Consider the following 24,992-nt stretch of genomic DNA (forward strand, 5'->3'; position numbering starts at 1 on the left):
TTCTCGGCATGTGGCTGAGTTCTGTGCTTGCACAGAGTCATGGGTAGGCGGCCCTTTCCCCACAGTCCCAAAGAGCTGTAGGAGATGCCAAACTCCCACTATAGTAGAGTCTTAAATTAGAATGTCTTGCCCCTGCAGCCTCAAGGTCAGCCTAAGGCGTGTAGGAGGTAGATCCGTGTTTAAAAGTAGTTTCTCTTCCTTAAAGAGTTTTTACTGAATCCATAATTGTCATGCGACCGGCAGGCAACAGGACCAAGAGGGGTGCTGGGGAGAAGCCTCCTGTTCTTCTGCCACAGGCTGGTGCTATGCCTTTTCAGGCTGCTTACAGACTGTGAGAGGGATGCTAAACGCAGGACTGAGGAAAGTTGCAGGGAGTGAGATTACATTCCATTGGGATCAAACAACAGCCCTGGGGGTTAGCGAGGAAGGAAGAAAAGAGAGAGAGAAACAGAGAGAGAGAAAAGAAGGGGGCATTGAAAAGGAGACAGACAGCAGGACATAATGCACAGACAAGCAAAATGGATAGACAACTGCTATTCTTAGGCCTCAGTCTCAGTGAGGTGGCCAACCTGTGTCTGCAGGTAGGGACTCACCTGGCTGAATGCTCTTCCATGCAAACAAAACCAAACCTAAAATAAAATCCCTGCACATAGAAAACAAGCAAGTTGGGGAAGAGGGTTCAAGCCTGGCATGCTAGTTTTCTACAAGTGTAGAAATGGATTGAATGCTCCTCCTTATAACCATTTCCCTGCCTGTCAAAAACTAGCAGGTGAGGAAGGAAGCTAGGCTGTCCTCTCTCATAGATCTAGACTGTCCTCTCTCATATGCTAATATTATATGTACAGGACAGATGTTTACGGTACAAGATGTTTAATGGCTTTAGCAGATGGCTGCCAGTGGGGGCAGCCATCTTTCCCTCCCCAAGCTGCCATATCAAGGGGCGGCAAGACCTTTGGGGGGGGCGGGCTGAAAGAAAGACTTTAATCCACCTCATATTTAAATGTAAGTCTATTGCTCCGAAGCGTCTTAGAATTCCCCTCCAAATGGTAAATATCCCTGCCTTTCACAGGGAATGAATGGTCCCATGAAAGCGGGTGGGGGGGGGGGTATTCAGCTGAGCTTTAATACTGTATGCCTCAAGGTCACCCAGCAAGCTTCTTGGTTGAGTGGGGATTTGAACTCACATCTGCCAGCTCCTAATCCATCACTGTAACCACTGCATCATACCGGCTCTCAAGTTATTACAGTGGTGTGTGGCCCACAGAAGGTCCTGCTCGGGTGACCAGTCAAGGGTTACAAAACCAAGCTACTAGGATTTATCCTAGGACCAGCCAATCCAGGGGCTTCTTAGTGACTGCCAATCACAGGAGCCAATATTGCACACTGCTATTTTCTTGTCTGCCTGACGAGGGTGCCAAGGGTTGAGTGCGCAGTCCCAGGTATGCCCCCGTTTTTAAAATCCCAAAGATCCGGAATTGTGGCTCTTTTCATGCACGCATTCCCAGAGAGAGAGAGAGAGAGAGAGATGCATGTACGTGTGAAAGAATGAAGGTGGGTAGATAGCATGACAATTCCAAGAAGCCAGGCAGGGAGACATATTAAAAAACCAGCCAGGAGCAGCCCCAACTGACTCATTCACAGGGAAAGGGGCAGCACACGATGCGTTCTGGGGGAGAAGGGTGGTGGAGGTAGTGGCAGCTTGCAAAAAGAAGCATAGCAAATGCTCGCGACAAAAACCCGTGCACTTCTCATCTCAGAGCAGGGAAGGGAGAGATGCAAAGCATTTACAAGACTCAGAAACTTTGCATTCACAAGGGGCTGCTTTTTTCACTCTGTCGGACTAAGGAAAAAAAGAAGAGGAATGGTTCATCTTGCACTGAGCTAAGGAGAAGGTGGGAGGAAGAAGGGTAGAAAGCCGACCTCGGAGCAGAGACATCCTGGTGGGGAGCGGTGGGGTACTGTGTGGACCTGCTTCCTTTCTCCAAACAGGCAATGCTGGAAGACACAAGACACACAACGGAAAGAAAGAAAGAAAAGGAAAGGAAAGGAAAGGAAAGGAAAGGAAAGAAAAGAAAAGGAAAGAAGGAAAGGAGAGGGAGAGAGAGAGAGAGAGAAAGAGAGAGAGAGAGAAGACAGACATGGCTATGGACTACATCCATCCCCCACAAACCCACACACACACTCCATACCCCAATTTAATTCCTCTCCACTCATCACAGTGAAGGGTCAACACCAAACAAGTGATGGGAGCATTTGGAAAGATGTCATAATTCTGGTAAAGCTACAAATTTTCAATGGCAGTTTAAGGGCGCAAGCCTATGCATGTTTAGACAGAAAAAAGTCCTGCAACTCCCAGCATGCCCCAGCCAACCATGCTGGCTAGGGCATGCTGGGAGTGGCAAGATTTTTTTTCTTTCTAAACATGCATGGGATTGCATCCTTAATCAACTAAAAATGTTGTTGATTAATCACGGGGACATGGGGGCTGAGGGACAGTTTTGAGTCATTGCAGGAAATTTTAAAATGTGTAGGGCTGAAATTTAAGGGCACACTTTAAAATCTCGAGGCTGTTTTGGTGTGTGTGGAAGTGGTGGGGAATAAAAATGAATATTTTGAAAGCAGCTGTTTCCATGTAACAAAAGATAGTAGGATTTATTGTTGTGGTTCATTGTTGATTAATGAATACATGATAATCTTATCCTTTCTCTCCCATTTCAAAAGTGTATTTATTTAATCTACTCACATCCCCTGCTTCTGCCTGACAACAGCCATCCAAGGCAGCTGACAATGTGCAAATTAATATATAATAAATGTAAGTACAGTTGGTTATGTGACAAGGGAGGGGGCCTTCTCTGTGATGGCTCCCTAACTGTGGCCCATACTCCCTTCAGAGGTGTGACTGGCACTGACATTATATTCTTTTTGTGCCAAAACAAAACCTATGTATCGCCCAAGCATTTTAAACTAGTTTATTTAAACCTGGTTGATATCTGCCATTTCTTTCCTTTTGTTGCTGTAGTTTTATTTTGATTATATACTGCATTCAGATTTTTTATTACATTTTGTATATCGCCCTGGTATCATAAGATGAAGGGCGGTAGAAAAATATCTGTAATAAATAAATGAAGTAAGTTAAGATTTTTTTCCCTATCTTCTCAACATCCTGAGATGCTGGTAATATGAACATTGATTTCAGTCTAACTGATTAATTCATCGATTAATCAGTATCCGAGGCAGATCACAACTAAAAATCATTTAATCAGTTGCTAAACTTAAAGTCTGCCACCTTTCCTTTCCTGAAATCAGCACGAATGTATTTGGATGCATAACGTTGCATCAGTTTGAAGGGAATTCTTGCGGGGGGGGGGGGTAGATGGCTACGCCCATTGTGGTCAAAAACCCTCAGGCACCTCAGGGGTGGGCAACCTGTGGCCCTCCAGATGTTCTCAGACTGGGAGCTGCAGTACTACAACATCTGGAAAGCCACAGGTTGCCAACCCCTGGATTTAAAGGTAAGGACACTCTTAGTTTGTGACTGGGGGGGGGAGGAGATGCAATGCATGTGCAAGGCTCAAAACCTTTCATGCCAAGATGTAAAAGGGGCCATTATTTTCACCCTGTTGGGCTATGGAAGAAGAAGAAGAAGAAGAAGAAGAAGAAGAAGAAGAAGAATCCTGGAGAGAGCCAAAGAGAAGGGGGTGGGGGGAGTCGGAGAGAACGGTAGAAATCCAACCTTGGAGGAGACACATCCCAGAGGGCTACAGCAGGACACCAAAAATCCTTTAAATCTGCCTGCCCCCAAATTAGATTAAGATTCATACAATCTTCCAGGGGCATTTTCTCCCTGTCCCCAAATCCTATGAAATTATTTGGCTCAGCACAACTTTGATAACACCCAAGTTGTTATTTGGAATGTGACCATAATGTATTATCTGTAGCGCAGTGTATGTGAACAAGTCGTGTGTGTCTCACTGCAACGTAGACCTCCCCAGAGTAGTATTGCTACAATAGAGGTAAGCAACCTGGTGTCCTCCAGATTTTTTTTTTTTTTTTTTTTGGGGGGGGGACTACAGCTCCCAGAATTCCTGACCATGGGCCCAGCTGATTCAGGCTTATGGGACTTGTAGTCCAAAACATCTGGAGGGCACCAGTTTCCTACCTCTGCCATAGAATCTCTACTCAATCTCAGCATGGCACTACTTGCAATCCTTGTTTTGAATGATCCAATTTTTAAAAAAAAACTGTGTAGGCTACATTGTACGAAACATCCAAAGCTGCCTTAGAGTGAATCGGACTATTGCCCAGCATTGTTCAGTGGCATCTCCTCTAAACAGCAGCCGATCCCCAGGGCTCCAGACATGGGCCTTTGTTACTCTTCACTCTTGTAGCTATAGGGGTGGGGCGCTGGACCTGGGACTTCCTGCATACAAAGTCTTCCCCTGAGCTATGGGTCCTGGCTGTGAGCTGCAGGAAAAGAATATCACCTTCAGCTGGACTTGAACCCGTGACCTGTGAGAGAAAGCCTCCCCAAAGGCCCGGCAGCAGGAGACAGACGGAAAATGGCAGAGGGCTTGCCCTCTCTGTGCGGTGCCTCAGTTCGAGGCCAGCCTGTGAGCAGTCCACAAGGGTGCCTTGGGAGGGCTCATGGGTCCTGGCTGGTGACCTCTTCCAGGAAGGGGAGAAATGTCATTTATTCTTCAAGTGTCTTTTTTTGGCGGCGGCAAAAATGGCTGAGCATACAGCCCCAGAGGGAAGTGGAGGAGGAGGAGGAAGTCATAGAATCATAGAATAGTAGGGCTGGAAGGGGCCTACAAGACCATCGAGTCCAACCCCCTACTCAGTGAAGGAATCCAAGCCAGAGCATCCCTGACAGATGGCTGCCCAGCCTTATCTTGAATGCCTCCAGTGTGGGAGAGCCCACCATCTCCCTAGTTAACTGGTTCCATTGTCATATTGCTCTAACAGTCAGGAAGTTTTCCTGCTGTTCAGCCGGAATCTGGCTTCCTGTAACTGGAGCCTATTATTCTGTGTCCTGCACTCTGGGATGATCGAGAAGCCATCCTGGCCTTCCTCTCTGACAACCTTTCAAGTACTTGAAGAGCACTATCATATCTTCCCTCAGTCTTCTCTTCTCAAGGCAGAAGGGTCAAATCCTTCTGTGAGGGCATAAGGCCACCCAGGACACAAGAGAACAACCTGCCCTCTAAAAACTATATAAGGCTGGAGCCAGGAGTGGAGGGAGGCAAAGAAATGCCTCCGAGCGTTTCTTGTCCTGGATCTGGAGAGGAACAGCTGAGTCAGGCGCTCTCCCTGCCCCTGACGGCCCCATGGCCTGCTCCGCCAGGTACAGATAAAAGTCGGCAGCAAAGCTTGAAGCTCCGCCAGCTCTGTGCCGCGATCGCAGGCTGCCAGGGCTCGAGCTTCAAAAGGAGACACTGTCCCATCCACCTTTGATTGGCTCCACCTCGCCCTCTTTCAGCATTCATGCCTGGCTTTGCCAACAATGGCGTGAGTCCAGGGGGCGGGGGGTGTTTTCAATGGGGAGGCCTTCTCTCCCTTCTTCTCTTGTGTTCCTAGGGAGGATCTATAAGGTCCAAATAATGCTGGAGATAAGGACTGATTGTCCTCTGCTCCCTACTCTTTCAAAAGGGGCATTTACAGAGCTGTGTGTTCACTGTACTAAAATTAGACAGACTACAATTAAAATTCTAGACTTGGGCCATCCAAGTTCCACACCACAAAAAAACTGAATTCTGCAACCTGAGTAAGGCCACAATCCTATGCACATCTTGTGGCAGCTGAAAGACTAAGTGCAATCCTGTGCATGTTTAGACAGAAAAATATCCTACAATTCCCAGCCAGCCATGCTGGTTGAGGAATGCTGGGAGTTGTAGGACTCCTTTCCAGCTGGAGAATGCTGGGAGTTGTAAGACTTTTTTCTGGCTGGGGAATGCTGGGGGTTGTAGGACTTTTTTTCTGGCTGGGGAGTGCTGGGAGTTGTAGGACTCTTTTCCAGCTGGGAAATGCTGGGAGTTGTAGGACTCTTTTCTGGCTGGGGAATGCTGGGACATGTAAGACTCTCTTCCGGCTAAACATGCATAGGATTGCCCTCTAAATTATTTATTTATCTTACTTTACTTTTAGGGAAAGGGCCTGGTTCTGTTGTACAGCACATACTCTGCAGGTTGAAAGCTGCAGGTTCAGTTTCTGGCATCTCCAGGTAGGGCTGAGAAAAAACTCTGTCTGAAATTCTAGAAAGACACTGCCAATCCAGGTAGCCAGTGCTGAGCTAGATGGACCAAATGTCTGACTCTGGATAAGGCAATTTCCTACGCCCGGATATTATGTTCTGTTTTAACTTATAATACTGATAGTTCACTTGATATATATTGTAAGCCACTTTGGGCACAGACTTGTGGAAAAGTGGCATACAAATCAACTGAATGGATGAATGAACCCCTCTTCTTTTGTTACCCATTTCAGAAACAAGGCTTTAAAAAAAACTTGTTCCCAGGCTGACATCTCCAAATCCTCTCTTCATTAATCGATACCTGCGTCGCGTGCAACATTTTTTCTCTCTCTCTCTCCACAGATTTGAGACAGACAAGAAAAGACACCGCCAGGAATCGTGGCTTGCAGATGGCACCTGTAAACTGAGAAAGGTTTGTAGGGGGGGAAATGGACACTGGAGAAGGCAAATGGTGGGTTGCGGGGCCATTGCCAGGGGAAGGTGCTTGCGGTGCAAAGGGAGAGCAATGAGAGCCGCTTCTGGGTGGCGTGACAGAGCAATTGGACGGTGAGCGGATGAACAGACGGATGGAAGGCTGGATGGGCGGTGCGGACTGAACACTCCAGACAGCATTACTCAAACATTGCCTTTGACAAAGAGGGAGGAGAGAAAGATGGCAGAAAGGCAAGAGCAAGACAACACCAGCCAGGAGGACGGGGCAGACGCAGGGCAAAGGATTGAGACGAAGAGTCAGCAGATCGGGCCCACCCAACGGCAGGCCAGTAAAATGGCGAGAAATCACTTACCTGTGAAACTGAGTTTGGGGAGACTCTTCCGCTTATACCAAAGGGATGGACAGAGAAAAGATGGCACGATCAGAGGGTTGGGTTTCACACACACCCCCCATCTGCAAAGACTGGAAAGGGGAGACACCAACACTTACCACAAGGGCCCTGGTGTTTGACTGGGATGGCGGCTCTCTGCTGGCACTCGGCCCTCTGGCGCTCACAGTCGTTGGCGTACGTCCGGCTGTCCCTGCCGCAGAGAGGACGGTAGGAGCCGTCGCAGACGACGCGCTCGCATGAGCAGCGGGCCGCTCCCCGGCGGCTGAGGCACACGCCGTTGAAGCGACACGCGTCTTTGCACTTGTCTAGAAAGGGCCGGGCAGGAGAGAGGGGTGTTAGCTGCTTAGAAAGGAGGAAAGCCAGGGAAGCAGAAGTCCTCACTTAAATAAAGGCAAGGCATTTTGCAAATGCAAAACTCCTTTGGGTTAACACACACACACACACACACACACACACGCTTTGAGTACTAAACAGATTGGCCAGTGAATGTGCAACATCTTCACGTAGGGAAAATACATACTGACTGGTGAAATACACTGCTGATGGTCATTCTCCAACATCTTCCAGAGAGCATGCACACTGACCGGGCAATATATAAAACCGCTTTTGGTGCAATTCACTTGTGCACCTTTTCTACGATGCCCAGTAAATGGGCATAACTGTTGTTCTTTATGAACATTTCCCATTCAGCTCATACGGACCACAACATTATACATAAACTGGAGTTTGTCTCTTGGTCACTCTGGGCTTTGAAGCCAGTGTGCTCCCCTCTGCTGTAGGCTGCATGCATAACATGCACAATAGAAGCCCAGAATTCCAATGACCTCCCAGAAAGACTCCTTACCCCCTACAAAACCACTCAGCAGCTAGTCATCAAATTAGTGCAATGACAATGACCCCCATGTCAGGGGCAAGATGGGCTGGTTTCTCCCTTCACTTCAAACATGCTCCACCCTACTAACTGCAGCCCTATACTTTCTCCCACAGAAGCAAATGTTTTCTATTCATCTGAATTCATCAACGTGTTCTACTTGTTAGTAGGGGCAAGGCCTTTTGGGTGGTGGCACCCCACCTGTGAAAATCTGTTGTCTTCTCATCCCCCTTCCCTTTTGAATGAAAGTAGAGGACTTCCTTTCTAGGAAAACCTTCTGGGAATTGCTGCTTGAGATTGAGCTTTGGCTAGGTATTCATTCTCTACATGCTGTTATTTTCATACTTTTCTATTACCAGCCTGGTAGCAATTGGTTCTTTTCTCTGGTAATTTTACGGTATTTTAAACTGAGGTATATTGTTATGCTAAGTTTTACTGTTATGCACCTTAGATGCCTGACATTTGTCAGACAGGGTGCATATAAATATTTAAAACAAATTAATACCATTGATGCCAGCTGGATTCTAATGCCCTGGATTCAAATATATTTGCAGTGTGTAATCATAGTACCTATACTTTCCAGAAGTAAAATACATTAAAAGAATTCCCTGCAAAGAAAAAAGTTTCTCAGTGGGGACCTTCTCCCCAGTGACCGCATTCACCCAACACACAAACTTCCTTCAATTTGTTCTAACTAGAATTTATCAGCAAGTTTGATTCTATATGTTTAGGACTCAATCAAGACTAGGGTTTAATCTCCCACAACAAGTGTTAACTAAACATAGCAAAGCTAGGAAGATTATGTTATTACCAGTTAGGAGGATTGTGACTCATCGCAGTGCTTAACCTGTATACATTTGAGCTTTGCATAGAAATGTCAAAGAGGGGCTGTGGAGATCATCTAGTCCAGCCCCTGCTCAATGCAGGATGCAACTACAGGATCCCTGACAGATGGCCATCCAGCCCCTGTTTAAATACCTCCATTTTGAAGGACTCAAGGCACTCTATTCCATTGATTGTATCTCTTGCATTTGCTGGCCTTTTGGCCCCACCGTTTATATATATATATTTATTCTCTCACCCATGTGTGTACTGGCCTGGTTCATGTATAATGCTAAACCATAGTTCAGCATTATATGAATGACGCTGCTTGAGCTTCAGTCTCAAGCACTCTGGCATGGCCACAAGGAGAAAATCAGAAGCATTTGCTTCCTGGTTTAAAACTAAGTGTTGTTTGTCATTAGATTGAAAATGGGGCAAACTGTACACTGTTTAAGCCAGACTTAATTTGGTGCCCTCCAATTTGGTGCCCTCCAATAGCCATGCTGCCTGGTGTGAAGGGAATTGTTGTCCAGCACACTTGGAGGGCACCACATTGTGGGGAGGCTGGCTTAAGCTATGGTTAATTGAAACAAGCCAAGATGAAACTCTGGTTTCTGTTACTGGCTTGTTTCAATCAACCATAGTTTAAATTATCGGCAGTCCCTGGTTTGAACATGAACAACCAACTATGATTGTTTTAAACCAGGACATGGATGCTTCCAGTCTGCTCCTTGCAGCTGTACTCGAGGAGAAGATGGGAGAAGGAGCACTCAGAACCACAACTCAAGCAAACTCGTTTGTGCAATGCTAAGCTATATCTGAACTGAGTGTCAGGGCTGGGCTGTGGGCAGTCTGACGTGAGCCAGGAGATGGAAACCCAGAGCCATGGGGCAAGCCACAAGTCAGGACTTAAAAGCAAGTCAGAGCCTGAGGACAAACCAGGAGGCAGGGTCAACCAGCAAGCCAGAAGTCAGGACTGAAGAACAACCAAGGATACAGGAACAGACCAGAACTCAGGGAGATCTTCTTGCTCAAGCAAGGATTGACTGGAGCAGGAAGCCCCTTTTATACTCCTTCCTATCTAGGAGGATCCAATGGCCATCCATTGGGTGGAATCAAGCCAGGGCCTGAGGGTACCTCTGTGAGAAGCTGCTGTCTGCAATTCAGTGGCTTACCACATGGGGCAGCTGACCACAGATCCCAGGAGCTCTTGAACCCACAAGGCAGTGGTGGAGTGGAGACAGGGCTCACAGGGATGCTGCACCCAGACTATTTTATTGCCAGGAATGCCACCACCCCTCTCAGATTTCCCTGTTCCCTCAGAGCTTAACTGCAATCCTCAGAGTAGCGGAAGGGAAATTAATTTTCCCAGGAACAATATATTCTTCCCTGTTGTAATGCAAAGTATTTTGTGGCAGCTTGGTCTGGAGTGAGCAATTAAGGTCCATCAGCTTTACCCCCCGCAAAAAAGATCTGCTTCTGGTGGAGATGAAAACTGCTAGAATTGGTTTGCTGATATAGATCAACACAGAGGCCTACATTTTTGGCCTCCCCTTTAGGGTGTGACTTTGGGGAATGTCAGGATTTACCACTACACCACTGCCACTAGGCCAATAAGTGTATGAATGCATCTTTGTCACTTCATGCCTCTGATGCTCCATGAAAAGCTCTGCCCCAATAAACCTTTAGTCCAAGATACAGGACTCCTTTGTGCTTCTCCGTACTGCGACTAGGGATGTCAGAGAAATCCACAACAGAAGCGAATGAATTTGGATTTTCATGAATCTGACCCACGGATTCTGCAGTGGACCAGCTTTTCCCCTGTTGGGCGGGTTCTGTGGACTTTCAGACTGGTTTTCTAAGTTTGCCAAATTTTGCGTAAATTCCATCATAGAAAACTACACATTTTTAAAAAAAAATGGCCAAAAACGCACGGTTCCCCCAAAGGTTAAAGCATGAAAATGCACATTTAGGGGGAATTTGCACGATTTTGTATGTGCGCATTTACACAAATGCAAATTTGCGCAAATTCGCGCAAATTCGGAAACAAAAAATCCAATTCTGTCGATGGGTGGATGATGGAATGCAAGGTGCCTGATAATCCGTGAAACAGAGACAGAATGGATTTCACACAATCCATACATCCCTCACTGCAACACACACACACATACACACATGCACACACACAAACACACACCTGATGCCTACCCCAATACAACGTTTAAGCCAAAACTCACTTACCCTGAGGCTGACATGGTCCCGAACGCACCTTTTGGATTTCAATCCCCCGGACAGCAGCTGACCTCACCATGATGCAGTCGCTTTCATAGGTCGTCCCATCATCTCCACACACCAGGTCCCGCTTCAGGGGGCAGCTTTCAGGCCGGGGCAAAAGCTCAGCACGCCGAGTGCGAGGGTTGACCCGGCAAACGCGGTTCATGTCATTGTGGGTGCTTTTGCAGGGGTCTCCAAACAAGAAGGGAGAACAGGACCGTAAGACACAGGCTGCTGTCAAAGTCAGAATGTTCATCCATCCTGCCCAGTCTTCTGACTGGCAGTAGCTCAGAACGCCATCACCCAAGTGCATTTTAATTGGGCATGCCAGGAACTTTGGAAGCTGTCTTATAGCAAGTGAGGTTATTTGTCTATCCAGCTCAGAAGAGCCTACCCACACTGGCAGCAGCTATCTTGGGTCTCAGAGAAGGATCTTTCCCCATCACCTGCTATCTCATCCTGTTAACTGCAGAGTCTAGGACTTGAACTTGGGACCTTCTCCTTGAGCAGGTGCTCAACCACTGAGCTATGGTTGTTCCCACACACACATGCTAGTAAAGTTTCCAGTCTTCATTCATTCATTTATTCATTCATAATATTTGTATGTTGCTTAATATATTAAAATCCTTAAGTGGTTCACATTAAAATACAATAACAATATAAACACTAGATAGAAATAATAAATAGCTAAAAACATTATGCATGGTGTGGAGAAAATGGATAGGGGGACATTTTTCTCCCTTTCTCATAATACTAGCACCCAATCCCACTAACCCGATTGGTGGAAGAATCGGGGCAGATAAAAGCAAGGCACTCTTCACACAGTGCAGAGTTAAACTCTGGAATTCACTACCACAAGATGTAGTGATGGCCACCAATTTGGATGGCTTGAAAAGGGGATTAGACAAATTCATGGAGGAGAAGGCTATCAACGCCTACTAGTTCTGATGGCTATATACTACCACAGAGGCAGTACACCTATGTGCACCAGTTGCTGGGGAACATGGGAGGGAGGGTGCTATTGCGCTCTGCTTGTGGGTTTCCCATGGGCAGCTGGTTGGCCATTGTGTGAACAGAATGTTGGACTACATGGACCCTTGGTCTGATCCATCAGGGCTCTTCTTATGTTCTTGTATCCTCACCTTAACTTATGTCTGGACCTCTATATTACTGACCTTAGACTTCTGCCTGACACTACTTTTGAATTCTGATTATACCTGCTTGCTATCCCATTTGCTTGATCTTGGCTATGCACCTGATTTATCTCTGGAAAATCCTTATTTGCTGGTAAATGCTTCACTCTTGGCCTGCTTAATTGACTACTCCATTGCAATTAACACTGTGTGTGTGTGTGTGTGTGTGTGTGTGTGTGTGTGTGTGTGTTTGCATAGGAAGGAGTTGAACAGGACTAGCTGTTGGGAGTTGAAATCCAAAACATCTGGAGTGCACCAGGTTGGGAAAGGCTGACTTAGATGTACAGTCTCACCTGGTAGAATGCAATTTACCATGATAAACCAAAGGAGAAGGTTCCCAAAACTCAGTCCGTACAAAAGATAAGAGAGGAACGAAATAGTTATAAAGTGGGTATAATGGTGATAGTGCAATATAAATATAGTGCGTTCGTTATAAGACAATGATTACAACTGTCATAGCTGGTGGAGCAGTTCCACTCTTCTGGGACATATAATAACTGTTCCACTGACTGCAAGAATTGTAATTGTTGCCTTGTAACAAATGCACTATATTTATATGGTACCATCACAATTATACCCACTTTATAGCTATTTCATTCCTTTCTTTATCTTTTGTACAGAATGACGTTTACCACCACTCCCCCTATTTCCGATGTTCAGAGGTGGGTGTCGTCGCTTACATAGTCAAAACAGCAGCATCCGTGCACACAATGGAGGTATCAGCAGATTCAGGGAAACCCCAAATTTTGCAACTATGAAAAAAAGAAAACTCTTCAAGGGAGAAAGATGTAAGGGAGGGCCCACTCCACCCACAAAAGGCCCAATGAAAATTAGCCGTGCCCAGGGGTGAGGAACCTTTTAGCTCAAGGGCCAAATTCAGTTTTGGAGAAGTTCTGGGGTGCCACATTCCAGTGGTGGGCAGGGCCAAAAGGAACAAGGGGAAGGCGAAAGGCAAATGGGGTGGGCTAAAAACAAAAAATACCAGCAGATTTTAGCTTAAAGCTCTTACTGCCAGTCACTAAGCCTTGGGAGAGGCATTTCAACTTCTTAAGACAAGAGAGCGTCTTCTCCCTTACCGACCTGCCTGGGGTCATCGGAGGGCTTGCTCGTGGTGGTTCCACATGGACCTATGGCCTGACTGGAGTCCACCAGGAGAAGAGCCTTCAGTGTGGCGGCCCCCCTTCTTTGGAACTCCCTGCCCCTGGAGGCCAGGCAGGCACCAACACTGCGCTGTTTCGGGCGCCTCCTGAAAACAGCACTGTTCCAGGAAGCATTCCTTAATTGACCAATCACAATTTCTATTGGAATTCTGTTTTTTTTTTTAAGCATGAATTTAATGCTGGTGTTTTAATCTTTTCGTTCTTTTACTGTTGTATCTTTTGTGTTCACCGCTCCGAAATCTGTTTTGGATATGGAGCAGTATACAAATATTGTAAATAAATCAATGAATAAAATGGGGGGAAACTGAACAAAACCTGGGAAACTACCCCAATGATCGGTGGTATGGGGATAGCAGCATGGCTAGGGAAAGGGGGTGTGGCTCAGGAGGGCCAGATTTGGGATCTCAGGAGGGCTAGATCTGGCCCCTGGGCCTGAGATTCCCCAGCTCTGCACTATACCATATCATGCACAAATCTGGATGGTTATCTTGGGTCTTTGACAAGTAAACTGAAATCCACCCATCAGCTGGAGACAAGGAACTTGCTATTGTTCACATCAGGAGTGGGCCACTTGGGGCCCTCCAGACTACAACTCCCATCATCCTTCTCCATTGCCTGTGCTGGTGGGGGCTGATGGGAGTTGCAGTCCAAGAATACCTGGAAGGCCACAGCTTGTCTAGCTCTGGTTTACATATTCACTTATGTCAGGGATACAAGAAAGCTGGGTCCGCTAACTGATCAGTATAGATCAAGGAGCCCCGATCAGATCTGATCAGTTAGAAAGCCTGTGCTTTTCCTGCAGTAAGGGGAATGTGCAACACATTGCAAGTTGGTGTCCAAGGGCCGATGTGCATGCAGAGCTGTGACAAAAAACAGGCGGGGATCAGCATGGCCTCTGGCCCCCGCCCGTCTAATCCGGGCTTATCCGGATCACCTTCCATTCTCTGCTTGGGTGCTCTTATCAGAATGCTAAATACACCAGGCTGCTTATTGGCTAATACTCTGTCTCTCTGCTGGGGCATTTCCAGGGCTCGGCTGATAACACTTGGGAAGAACTGATGCACTTCTACTCCATTAACAGCAGCAACAAAAAGTACATTAAAAAAACAAAACACATTGTCCTTTTTGTTTTGTCTTTTAATCCTAGGGCTCGGAAATACCTGTATTCCTATTTGACCCCTCCCATGAGGGGAAAAAACTCAAAAGAGGGACGAGGGATTAACAGATCACCATGGAGACTGGAAGAGCCACATATGTATATATGTGTCGGGAGGGTGGGGTGGAGAGAGTGAAAGATATGAGTCCTTAACCCTAAAGAAGACTGAAGCCAGTTCCAGTTCAGTGGGTCCTCAGACAAGAGGCGGTTTTGCCCCAGGAGTGTGTAAAAAAACAAAACAAAAAAGTCAATGCTGCTGAGGATGGACTAAGGCTTTTCTGCCATGTACTGCCTCAAAACATCTGAGATGAGGGGAAGAGGCTTTCAGGGAACACATCATAGGTTTACAAAACCTACATCTGCCGATGGTTATTTCTTCATACAGCAACTAAAATTGAGCAGACCCTGCCAAAAGGTATACAGTCTACAGGCCACAGCAATATTCCTTCATTTAGAGCAGGGGTGCTGAACGTCTTTCATCCCGAGGGCCAAATTCCATTTTGGAGAACCTCTTGGGAGCTGCATTCTGCTGGTGGGCAGGGCCAAAGGCAAAAAAGGGAGTGGCAAAAATACTCCAAAATGCCAGCATATTTTTGCTTAAAGCTTTTACTGCCAGTAACTAAGCATGAGGAACATAAGAACATAAGAACATCACTAAACAGACTGGCCAGTGAATGTGCAACACCTTAAATTAGGGAATATGCATACTGACTGGTGAAATACAACGCTGATGGTCATTCCCCAACATCTTCCAAAGAGTATGCACACTGACGGGGCAATATATAAAATCACTTTTGGTGCAATTCACTTGTGCACCTTTTCTATGATGCCCAGTAAATGGGCATAATTGTTGTTCTTGGGCTGGTTCTGTACCCCTGCTCTAGAGAGCTGCTGCCAGTCAAAGCAGGCAATACTGGGCTAAATCAAGACATAGACTGACCTGGTGTAAAGCAGCTGTGCATAGGGAAGATAGTGGCAGAGACAGACAGTGCGGCCATCAACAGTTCCTAGGCCTTGGTAAACGCCCAACCCATTGCTGACATCACTGGCCATGAACAAGACAAGTCTCTAATATATGAACTCTAAGATTGCCAAAGAGAGAACAAAGTGGCAGCCAGCAACCCCAGTAAACTCAATATTTGAGGCATATGCCTGCCCAAGGACTGAGATCTGTTCGAGGGGCCCTCCTCTGCATCCCACCAGTTGCAAGACATACACTATGGTGGGATATGGGAGAGGGCCTTCTCTGCTGTGGCACCCTAGTTGTGGAATGCCCTCCACTTGGAGGCCCGATTGGCGCAGACACTGGTTTCATTTCGGCACCAAGTAAAAACATGGCTTTTTACCAAAGCCTTTGAGGGCTAAATTTATTTATTATTTATTATTATTATTAATAATAATATTATTATAATATTATTATTATTATTATATTATTAATATTATTATTATTATTATTATTAATAAATTATTATTTATTTATTTTATTTCTATACCACCCAATAGCCGAAGCTCTCTGGGCGGTTAAATGCATTCCCTAAAGTAGCACACAGTTTTAACTGTTTTATTGCTTTCGGTTTTAATTGGTATTAGCTTGTTTAATGGTTTAATATGTTTTTAGCTGCTCAAATTATTTATGGTTTTATGCTGTTTAAATTGATTTTATCTGTATGCCGCCCTGAGATCTTAATGATATCGGACGGGATACAAATGTTTTAGATAAATAAATAAATAAATAAATAAACTCACCGCAAAGCCCGTCATACTTCTTGAAGATGTTCTCTTGCTTGTCGCAGGCATGCCGGTTGAGGTGGCACTCACTGCGGTAATCCTTGCCATCACTGCCGCACACGTAATTCTCCGGGACGCCACTGCAGGAGGACGGACAGATGCACTTGGCCGACTGCCCATCTGTGGAACGGGCACAGGTGCTGCCAAAACTGCACGTCACCTCTGCACAGGGGTCCTTCGAACCTGGAGAAGAGCGGGGGGAGAACCCGGACTGATGAGCACATGTGGCATGATAAATGGGATGGCCACAACAGGTGGCCTCCAGGAAGTGTGGGGGAACGCACTGGTTTTGGAACAGCACATCAGCAAGTTGGAATGGACAGGATCATTTTACCTTATTATATTTGCTGGAGGTGCCCACCAACATGGAAAGAAGCAGTAGCTGAGCAGCTGGTGAGTGTTAGCTGCCCCCTTCACAGCTGACTGTACCCTACCCTTGTTTTGGTTGTTGCTTCCGTCCCTTGGGACTAGGGATGGCGGAGAATTCCACCATGGATTTCAGTGAGGCCGAATGCACTGGCATTCGGCCCCCCAAAACCTATGGCAGAACGGCCTCCCACCCCTGTCCCCCCACGGAATCCCCCCCCCGGGACGAAGCTTACCTGGGGTGGATGTTCCGGTGGTGGCGGCTCTGGTGGCGGCTCCGGCAGTGGCAGCTGGTCTCTTGGCAGGCTGCTGCGGACTCAAACGGCGGACACCGTAGCAGCCGCCATTTGCATTTGGCCAGGCTGCCATGATAGGCTACGTAAGTATTTACGTAGCCTATCACGGCAAAGGCAGCCATGCAAATGGCGGCCACCACGCCATTTGTGTAGCTGCCTTTGCCGTGATAGGCTACGTAAATACTTACGTAGACTATCATGGCAAGCTAAAAAAAAAACAGCGTACGCAAATGGCGGCGACTACAGCGGCCGCCATTTGTGTTCCCTTTTTTCGCTGTTTTAGCCTACATAAATATTTACATAAGCTATTATGGCGAAAAAAGGGAATGCAAATGGCGGCCACCATAGCCGCTGCCATTTGCGTATGCTGGGGGGGGGGTTTCCGGAAGGCTGCCCAGCGGCCGGATGTATGGCTGCAGGCAGCCCCGGCTGGCGGCTCTGCAGAATCTCCACGGAGAAGAGCCGGCCAGATTAGGATTTCGGGGGGAGGTGCGGAGCGCCTTCCCTCCACCGAAAATCACCCCATCGAAAAGGTAAGTGACTTCCGTACATCCCTATTTGGGACCCTCACATCTGTCCCTGCATCCTTCCAGAGTACTTGCCTGTGCTTCTACACAACAGCTGCTCGCCAGTGTTATGCCCCACTCCCCTTCTTGACCGCTTGCATCCCTCCCAGCTAAGCAGACCATCTTTTCCCAGTTCCTTGTGTTGGTTGCTAGGCCATGCAAATAGGTATGAGGTGAGGGTGGGGGCTTGTGTTCTTGGCTCCCCATGTCACAAAGGTATTGATATGCCTCTATAAAGCAAGGCAAAGCAACATATTTCCGCTAGGGCAGGAGTAGGGAACCTGTGACACGCACACCCAGATGTTATTGGAATCCAGCCCCCATCAGCCCCAGTCAACATGGGCAATAGCCAGGGATGACAGAAGTTGGAGTCCAGCAATATCTGGAGGGCCACAGGGGCTCCAACTGTCAGGAGTGCTTCTGAGTGCAGGGAGTGGGGGAGTAGTTCAGATTCTGAAGAAGAACCACCAGACATGGGAGAGGTATGTTCCCAGGCTAGTCCAGACCCGGCTAGGCAGGCTCCTCAGGTTTCAAAGGTCCAGCTGGCGGAGGAGGATCCCTCTTCACACACACACACACACACACCGTTAGAGACAGCAAACAGGGAGAGGCGGGGTTTGGGGAGTCTGAATTAATAGATCGCAGACGCAGAGCCAAGAGGGAGAAGGCTGGGGCGGAACTTAGACAGTCTACCTGATTGCGTGAACAGTGGTGCTTAGAAGCCTCACGAGAGAGAGAGAAAGAGACATCCCCCTACCCCTTAAGTTAGGCTAGTGAGACCACCTTTCTTTCAAACGGTGGGCAACTTTCGTAGCTACCTTTTGAACCCCCTGAAGGCATTTCTTTGCAGACTGAGAGTCACTGAGAATTTGCATCTGTAGGACCCTTTGTGGTAATGGATTAAAAGCTGTAAATTGAAGCCTCTTGTCTGTGTTTGATTCCGCGTTTGAAGTTCAGTGTGAGTAAAAGGAATCCTGACACCAACCCTATCCTTCCCTAGGCACAAGAGGCCCTTGAGTGGGTGGAATCTCTCCCCAACAAAAAGTCACAGATTCCCAAAACACAACCCGCTGTCTTCCCCATCCATTCAGCTTTGAAGCAGTACCTCCCTCTGCCCACTGTGGCAAAGCAATTCAGGAAAAGAAAACGGACAGGAAAAAAAAGTCTTGTGTGTGTGTAGTATCATTATATAAGCTACGATGTGCCATATTCCATCACCGGTATGAGCAAATGTCAGGCTTCCAGGATCTACACTGTCCACCAACCGGAGCCAGGGGAAGTTTAGTGGCTGTGGGGGTGGAACCAGGTACAAAATGGTAGCTCAGGGGGCAGAGCCAATTCCTTGCACCTATGACCTACACAGTGGGATGGCCTACATATACTAGCACAAATAGCTGCTACCTAGTACCTACCAATTTAGGATTGTAAAACAATTAGGAGTCAAGAAACCATTGCCACTATACTGCAAATCATCCAGGGACCTACCAGTGGATTCCAAACTGCCCACCTGCATTTTACCATTCAAATATCAAAACTAATCAGGAAAGTTGAGGCCACCCGGGAACTTTAGGTGGTGGTGGGAGGTCCTCAGGAAAGGCATCCTTGGTGGGGTCACCTGGAAGACGTCAGGGGTGCAAACCAAGAATTCCTCTCATACCAGCTCTCACCCCCTTGGGTGCTCCAGGTACTGCGGGAATAGTGGTACCACGGCCAGTCCTGCATCCCCCCAAGAAGCCCAAGCACACCTGCCTTGGGAGCAGGCCCCAAAGGCCCTCGTTTCCACACTTACTGCAGAGAAAACCCAACCCTTCTAAACTCAGCCATGGTGTCGCTGGCCAGCAGAAATGCACATTTCGTTTCCCCCTGAAACTTGGGGACTCACTGCACCCGGGTTCGAGAAAGCAAGGGCTGAATCAGCCCCCAGTTCCTCACTGTAACAAGATGCCCTTAATGCACCATGAGCAAAATGTAATTAGAGAGAGACATCAAAAAGCCGTTTTCCATTCAACCAGGATGGGCGGACGGGTTATTTATAGGCCCTGGCTGGCTCCCTTTTATTTATTTAATTGTTTCCCCCTTTCATTTGTCACTTCCCCCCCTCCACCCAATCCCCTATTATTATTTTAAATAAATCACTTTGGCGCGCCCATCTCCCTCCCCTCCCCTGCTTCCGCCAGAGCCCCCAGCAGGAGTGGAGACACTCAGATTTATCACGAGCAGGAGCTCCTCGTCAGGGGAGGGCGGCGGGGGGGAAGGTCAAGTTAATTTACTTGGAGGCATGCGGGCCGGGGGTTTCATTTGCAGAGTTCCTTGCTTGCAGCTGGTGCGTGCCACGCTACCAAGGAGGGTTCATTAGCCTCACTCACTAGGCCTCTCCAGAAAATACCCTGCTCCAGGGTGCAGGCCACACTCATGCACAGCACAGCCTATGGGCCATGCATCAGTGCTTGCAAATGCGCTGTTTTGAGCAGACTAATGGCATAATCAGCCAGGCCTATTTCTTATCAGGGAGGGTGGGGTAGCAGCCGTAACAAGTGCAAGATTCCTGGCCCAGGAACTCAAAGGGAGACATCATTTTCCTTCTCCTTCCCAGTTCAGTTTTGAGGCATCAGGCCAAGTTCTGGAGCAATTCCTTAGCTCTGCTGCTCCTGGCCCTTAAATATTGTCTCTCTGCTCATTTCCTGTTTCCTCCTCACCCAACACCCACTTCCTGTTTCCTCACCTACAGACAACCACTCCCCATTCCCTTTACAGTTAATGTCCACTTCCTATTTCCTCCCCAGCCAACACTCACTTCCCGTTTCCTCCCCTACCAACAACCACTCCTCACTCCGTTTCCAGCTAATGTCCACTTCCTGTTTCCTCCCCCACCAACAACCACTTCCCGTTTCCTGCCCTACCAACAACCACTCCCCATTCCGTTTCCAGCTAATGTCCACTTCCTGTTTCCTCCCCCACCAACAACCACTTCCCGTTTCCTTCCTCAGCCTTCATCTGTTTCCTGTTTCCTTCCCAGCCGACACCCACTTCCTGATTTTTCCACAGCTCCCTCATGACTGCAATTTCCCCAAATTAGGAAACATGTCTGGGCAAGGATTCTTCTCTCAGCCTCCAGAAGAGGTTTTCTTGAGGCTGGTGGGTGAGGCAGTTTTGGGCCACCAGCCAGTAGAAGGTCCAACTTGTTATTGTTATTACCTATCATTTATTTTTCATGTTATAGCATGTTCAAAATACTCTGCATGTATTAGCACAATAATCCTTACGACTACCCCAAAAGGTAGGCCGGTGTTATCCCCCGTTATTTCCAGATGACAGGGCTAAGTATCAAAGGGACAGCCACCTACTGGCACAGGCAAGACCTGAACCAGGGCACAAGAACATGGATACTCTGTTCTCACCAAGTACAGGGTGGGAGATCTGTGGGTCAAAATGGAGTAGCTCAGGGGTGAGGGACCTCAGGCCCAAGGGTCAAATCTGGCCCTCCTGAGGTTCCAGTCCAGCCCTCCAGGGTTCCCCATATGGCCACTCCCCCTTCTCCTAGCTCTGCCCCCTTTGTGCAGTTTTCCCCTACTCTAAAAGGTTGAAATGCCTCTCCTAAAGCTTAGTGACTGGCAGGAAGAGCTTTAAAGTAAAATAGGCTGGTATTTTTTATTGGCCCCACCCCTGACAGAATGTGGCCCATGAGGGCTTCTCTGACATTGAATCCGCCCCTTAGGCTGAAAAAGGTTCCCTACCCCCGGGTAAGTGAAGAGGCCAGCACCATCACTCACCGCATGCCCCTTTACTGATGGCCTTGATCCGACGCTGTTGGTTGCACTGCGCCTTCTCCAGCTCACATTCGTTGCTGTAGGTGGAATAATCTGAGCCGCAAACAGGGGCCACCACCGAAGGGCACGTGGTCTTCTTGCAGACGCAGAACCCCTGGGAGGAGTCCGTGGGGCTCCGCTCACACACAGCGCCGAACCCACACAGCATCCCTCGGCACACTGTGGGCACAAAAGAAAAGAGAGAGTTAAACAAGGAATCCTGCTTGTGGCTGAAGACAAACACTTGGGAGAAATCTCATCTTCCACCTTTTTCTTTCTTAAGATGAAATTTCTAGTCTTCCTGCCTAGAGAGACAAGTCTGAAAGTACTGTGGTCACTGAGCCTGTACAGGCAATAAACTGAGATCCAACGAACTCACTTTTGAACCTCCGCCCCAGGAATATGCTTCAATATGTGGCCTTGGAGAAGCTGTCTTAGGCTCTGTGAAATGGGAACAATAGCAAACTTCCTTGCAGGGTTGTTGTAAGGCTAGGAACTCCAGCATGGCACCAGTGGGCACCAACATGCCTACCAATACCTCCTTTGATGTACACCAGGCTTCCCCCCCACCCTGATTTTTGTTTTGTTTATTAAGATGTATTCTAAGGATTAAAATAACAACAGCAACAACAACAACAACAACCAGGAGGCTAGCATGCTTGAAAGCGAAGAGCTGCCCTCCAGCACCATTTTATTTTGGTTCAATACAAAGGCTTTGCTAAGACCCCACCTATGCCATGTACTTTTCTTTTAGTCTCACCAGCTTGGCTTCTGGGTAATGAGCGTTCTGTCACTGGCCATGCCCACCATGGCAGCCATGTTATGAATGGGCAAACCCCACCCCCTGGCTGGCAGCCATTTTGTGAGAGCACCCACGGCACTCTCAAAATTCCAAATATGCCACTGACACAAAATGGTTGGGGCCCCCTATTGCGAGGGCAAGCCAGCTAAAGTCACCAAATGCTTCGTAAATTAAATGTGCCATATAAATGCTAAAGTGCAGCAAGAATTAATGAAATCTCAGAAGTAGGGAAAGAGGGAGGCTAGCAGAAATCACACTTGGCATTGCTGATATGATTTTCGAGGTGAAGTAAAGCACACGAAGTTTGTTTCTGCCTTGGCAGGTGGCCCATGAAATCACAGCGCACACTACAGAGCACATCCCACAATCCTCTGCAGTGCCATAGAGCAGGGATGGGCCGAAGGTAGATCTCCAGATGTTTTGAACTTCAACTCCCAGAAGCCTCTGCTAGCATGGGCAATGGTCAGAAATGCTGGGCGTTGGTCCAAAACATCTGGAGATCTACTTTCTGCCTAACCCTACCATAGAGCACTCTGGGACATACCATCAGTTTGTAGAGGGCACATAATTTTGCTTCTCCCCACAGACGCTTCCCCCAAACCCAGATTTCCCCCAATATGGTGCCCACCATACATGTTGGACTACAACTCCCATTAGACATGTCAACTGGGTGATGGGAGTTGCAGCCTTATGTATCTGGAGGGTGCCATGTGGAGGCTCGACAGGCCACTGGGGCTGGCGCCAGGGGTCAGCATGGGTTGTGCACCTGCCAAGGCCTACATCCTTGCAGGGGGGCCACTGCTGACCCCAACACACCTGGAACCTCCTGCCCTCCTGCTTCTCCTTTCTCACTGCTTGCATGCTTAGAGCAGGCTGCCTGAGCAGGAGGTGCCCATGTGGACAGGCCCTCCACCACTGGCCCACGGTGTTCTGCACAGCCCCAGCACCCTGTCGGGGCCCAACGAAAGATGGCAAGCAATGAATGTCACATCCACACCCTTCTGCAAAAGATGAGCCATTCCCTTGGCATTACTGGTTTGTTTTGGCTTATCTGTTTACAAATGTATGCCTTGCCTTCTCTCTATATGCTCCAAAGAGGCTAATGACAAGATAAACGTAAGCAAACACATTAAGGCACCGTTCGATAATCAATGAACAACTCAATTAGCATCCCCCCCACCCCCAAAAAAGTCCAGCGACTCAATTTATTAAAAGCCATCAAATCAGCATTCACCACAACCTCCTCATCACAGGTAGCTTTGCAAACCAAATGTTGGGAGGGAGACACTGCCGGCTCCAGGTTTTGGAGGGCCCTTGGGGAAGACACCCTCCATGGGCCCCCTCTCTCGGTGAGTCCACCTCCTCACCGCCATCATCACCAGCTGCTCTTGCCCATCCCTGGTTTCCATAGGATAGATCTACACCTTGTTTCAAATCATTATGATCCTATCACGGCAACACTATATCCCTCTTGCACATTTATACCTCGTAGGACACACAATGGCATTTGTTGCAGTATTTTGGATAACGTGGAATAAAAAGCAGGAAATAACACCACAATAGTGGTATCTGGAATGTGTAATAGCAGTATCTAGAATATGCCCCAACAGTTATCAGTGCACTTCAATACTGCTATAAAGCAGTAGTGTAGATCTAGCGATATTCATTTCTGTCAGGAATACAAGAAAGGAAAACAACAAAGGACCAGTAATCAGGGAAAAGGGGTGGTGCCAGGGGAAGGGGGCATGACCATCTGAAGAACTCTGGTGGGCGAGCTTAGAACCTCTGGATTTGGCCTGCAGAGCTGAGAGTCTGTGCCCCTCTCACAGAAGACAGGCTGTGCAGATTTTAAAGAGTGCAACCACCCCCCGAAATGCAGATAGCTGGAGTCTGAAGTATTAAGACTTCACGCCTCAAACCACTTAGTCAGATGTAGTACCATTGACTTTACAGACATGCCATCATTGCAGATTGCAAAGAAGATCACAGGAGCGTCAGTAGGGATGAGCAGTGGGGGAGCAGGAAGAGAGCAGAGAGGAGGGGGGCAGCTTCCTAATAAGAGATGCCCCTTTCCCTTTATCAGGCATGCTAATCAGAGAAGCCAGCACAGACCAGTTTCCCATCTAAATTGCAAATGAGGCAGAGGCAGTGGCTGTTCTTTTTTAGTTTTGGAGGCGGGTGGAGAGGTGGGAGGGATGCCAGGTACATGAAGTTGAGAAACAGAGGGGGGGGGGAGAGAGAGAGAGGTGTGACTTTTCATGCAGTCTCAAAATAGACACAGCGCCGGCCAGATCATTGGCCTTAGATCTTGGGCACTGGGGTACCAAATGCTTATTCTGCCACAGATGGCCTTGGGCAACTTGCTCAGAGCTGCGACGATTCGCCTTTTCCACAGCACGGCGTACGGCATTTGATCTTGCACATTCCAGTTCTAAATGCTGCTCGGCTGAACTCCAGTTGTCACACTTCAGAAGGGTCTACTGCAAATGGAGATGTTCCTGCAACGTTCTAAATTTGCATCCTTTATTCCAGGAGTGCTGATCCTTTTTCAGTCCGAGGCCCATATTCAGTTTTGGAGAAGGTCTTGGGTGCCACATCCCAGTAGTGGGCGGGGCTGAAGGGACAGGGCCACAAGCAAATGGGGTGGATCCAAAATACCAAACCACAGCAGCATATTTTAGCTTAAAGCTCTTACTGCTAGTCACTAAGCAATGACAGAGACATTTCAACCTTTTAAAATTGGAAGGTGAAACTGTGCAAAAGCAGGAAACCACCAGATGACTGGTGGTCAGGGAAATAAGGTGGAGCCAGGTGAGGG

The 24,992-nt window shown here is 47.8% G+C and overlaps 1 protein-coding gene across 1 annotated transcript in view; it reads right to left on the minus strand.

Moving 5' to 3' along the window:
- Positions 1-24,992, minus strand: part of AGRN (agrin) — a 306,032-nt gene that overhangs the window by 95,240 nt on the left and 185,800 nt on the right. Inside the window, exons 4-7 of the mRNA XM_084822037.1 lie at positions 21,337-21,552; positions 16,297-16,521; positions 11,009-11,233; positions 7,173-7,379 (exon numbers count right to left, since the gene is read on the minus strand). Of these exons, the coding sequence (XP_084678163.1) occupies positions 7,173-7,379; positions 11,009-11,233; positions 16,297-16,521; positions 21,337-21,552 (873 nt within the window). The remainder of the gene's footprint in view (positions 1-7,172; positions 7,380-11,008; positions 11,234-16,296; positions 16,522-21,336; positions 21,553-24,992) is intronic.

This window comes from Heloderma suspectum, chromosome 15 (genome assembly GCF_057233095.1).
Source record: "Heloderma suspectum isolate Gila_16-S chromosome 15, 16-S_ref, whole genome shotgun sequence".
Taxonomy (NCBI): Eukaryota; Metazoa; Chordata; class Lepidosauria; order Squamata; family Helodermatidae; genus Heloderma; species Heloderma suspectum.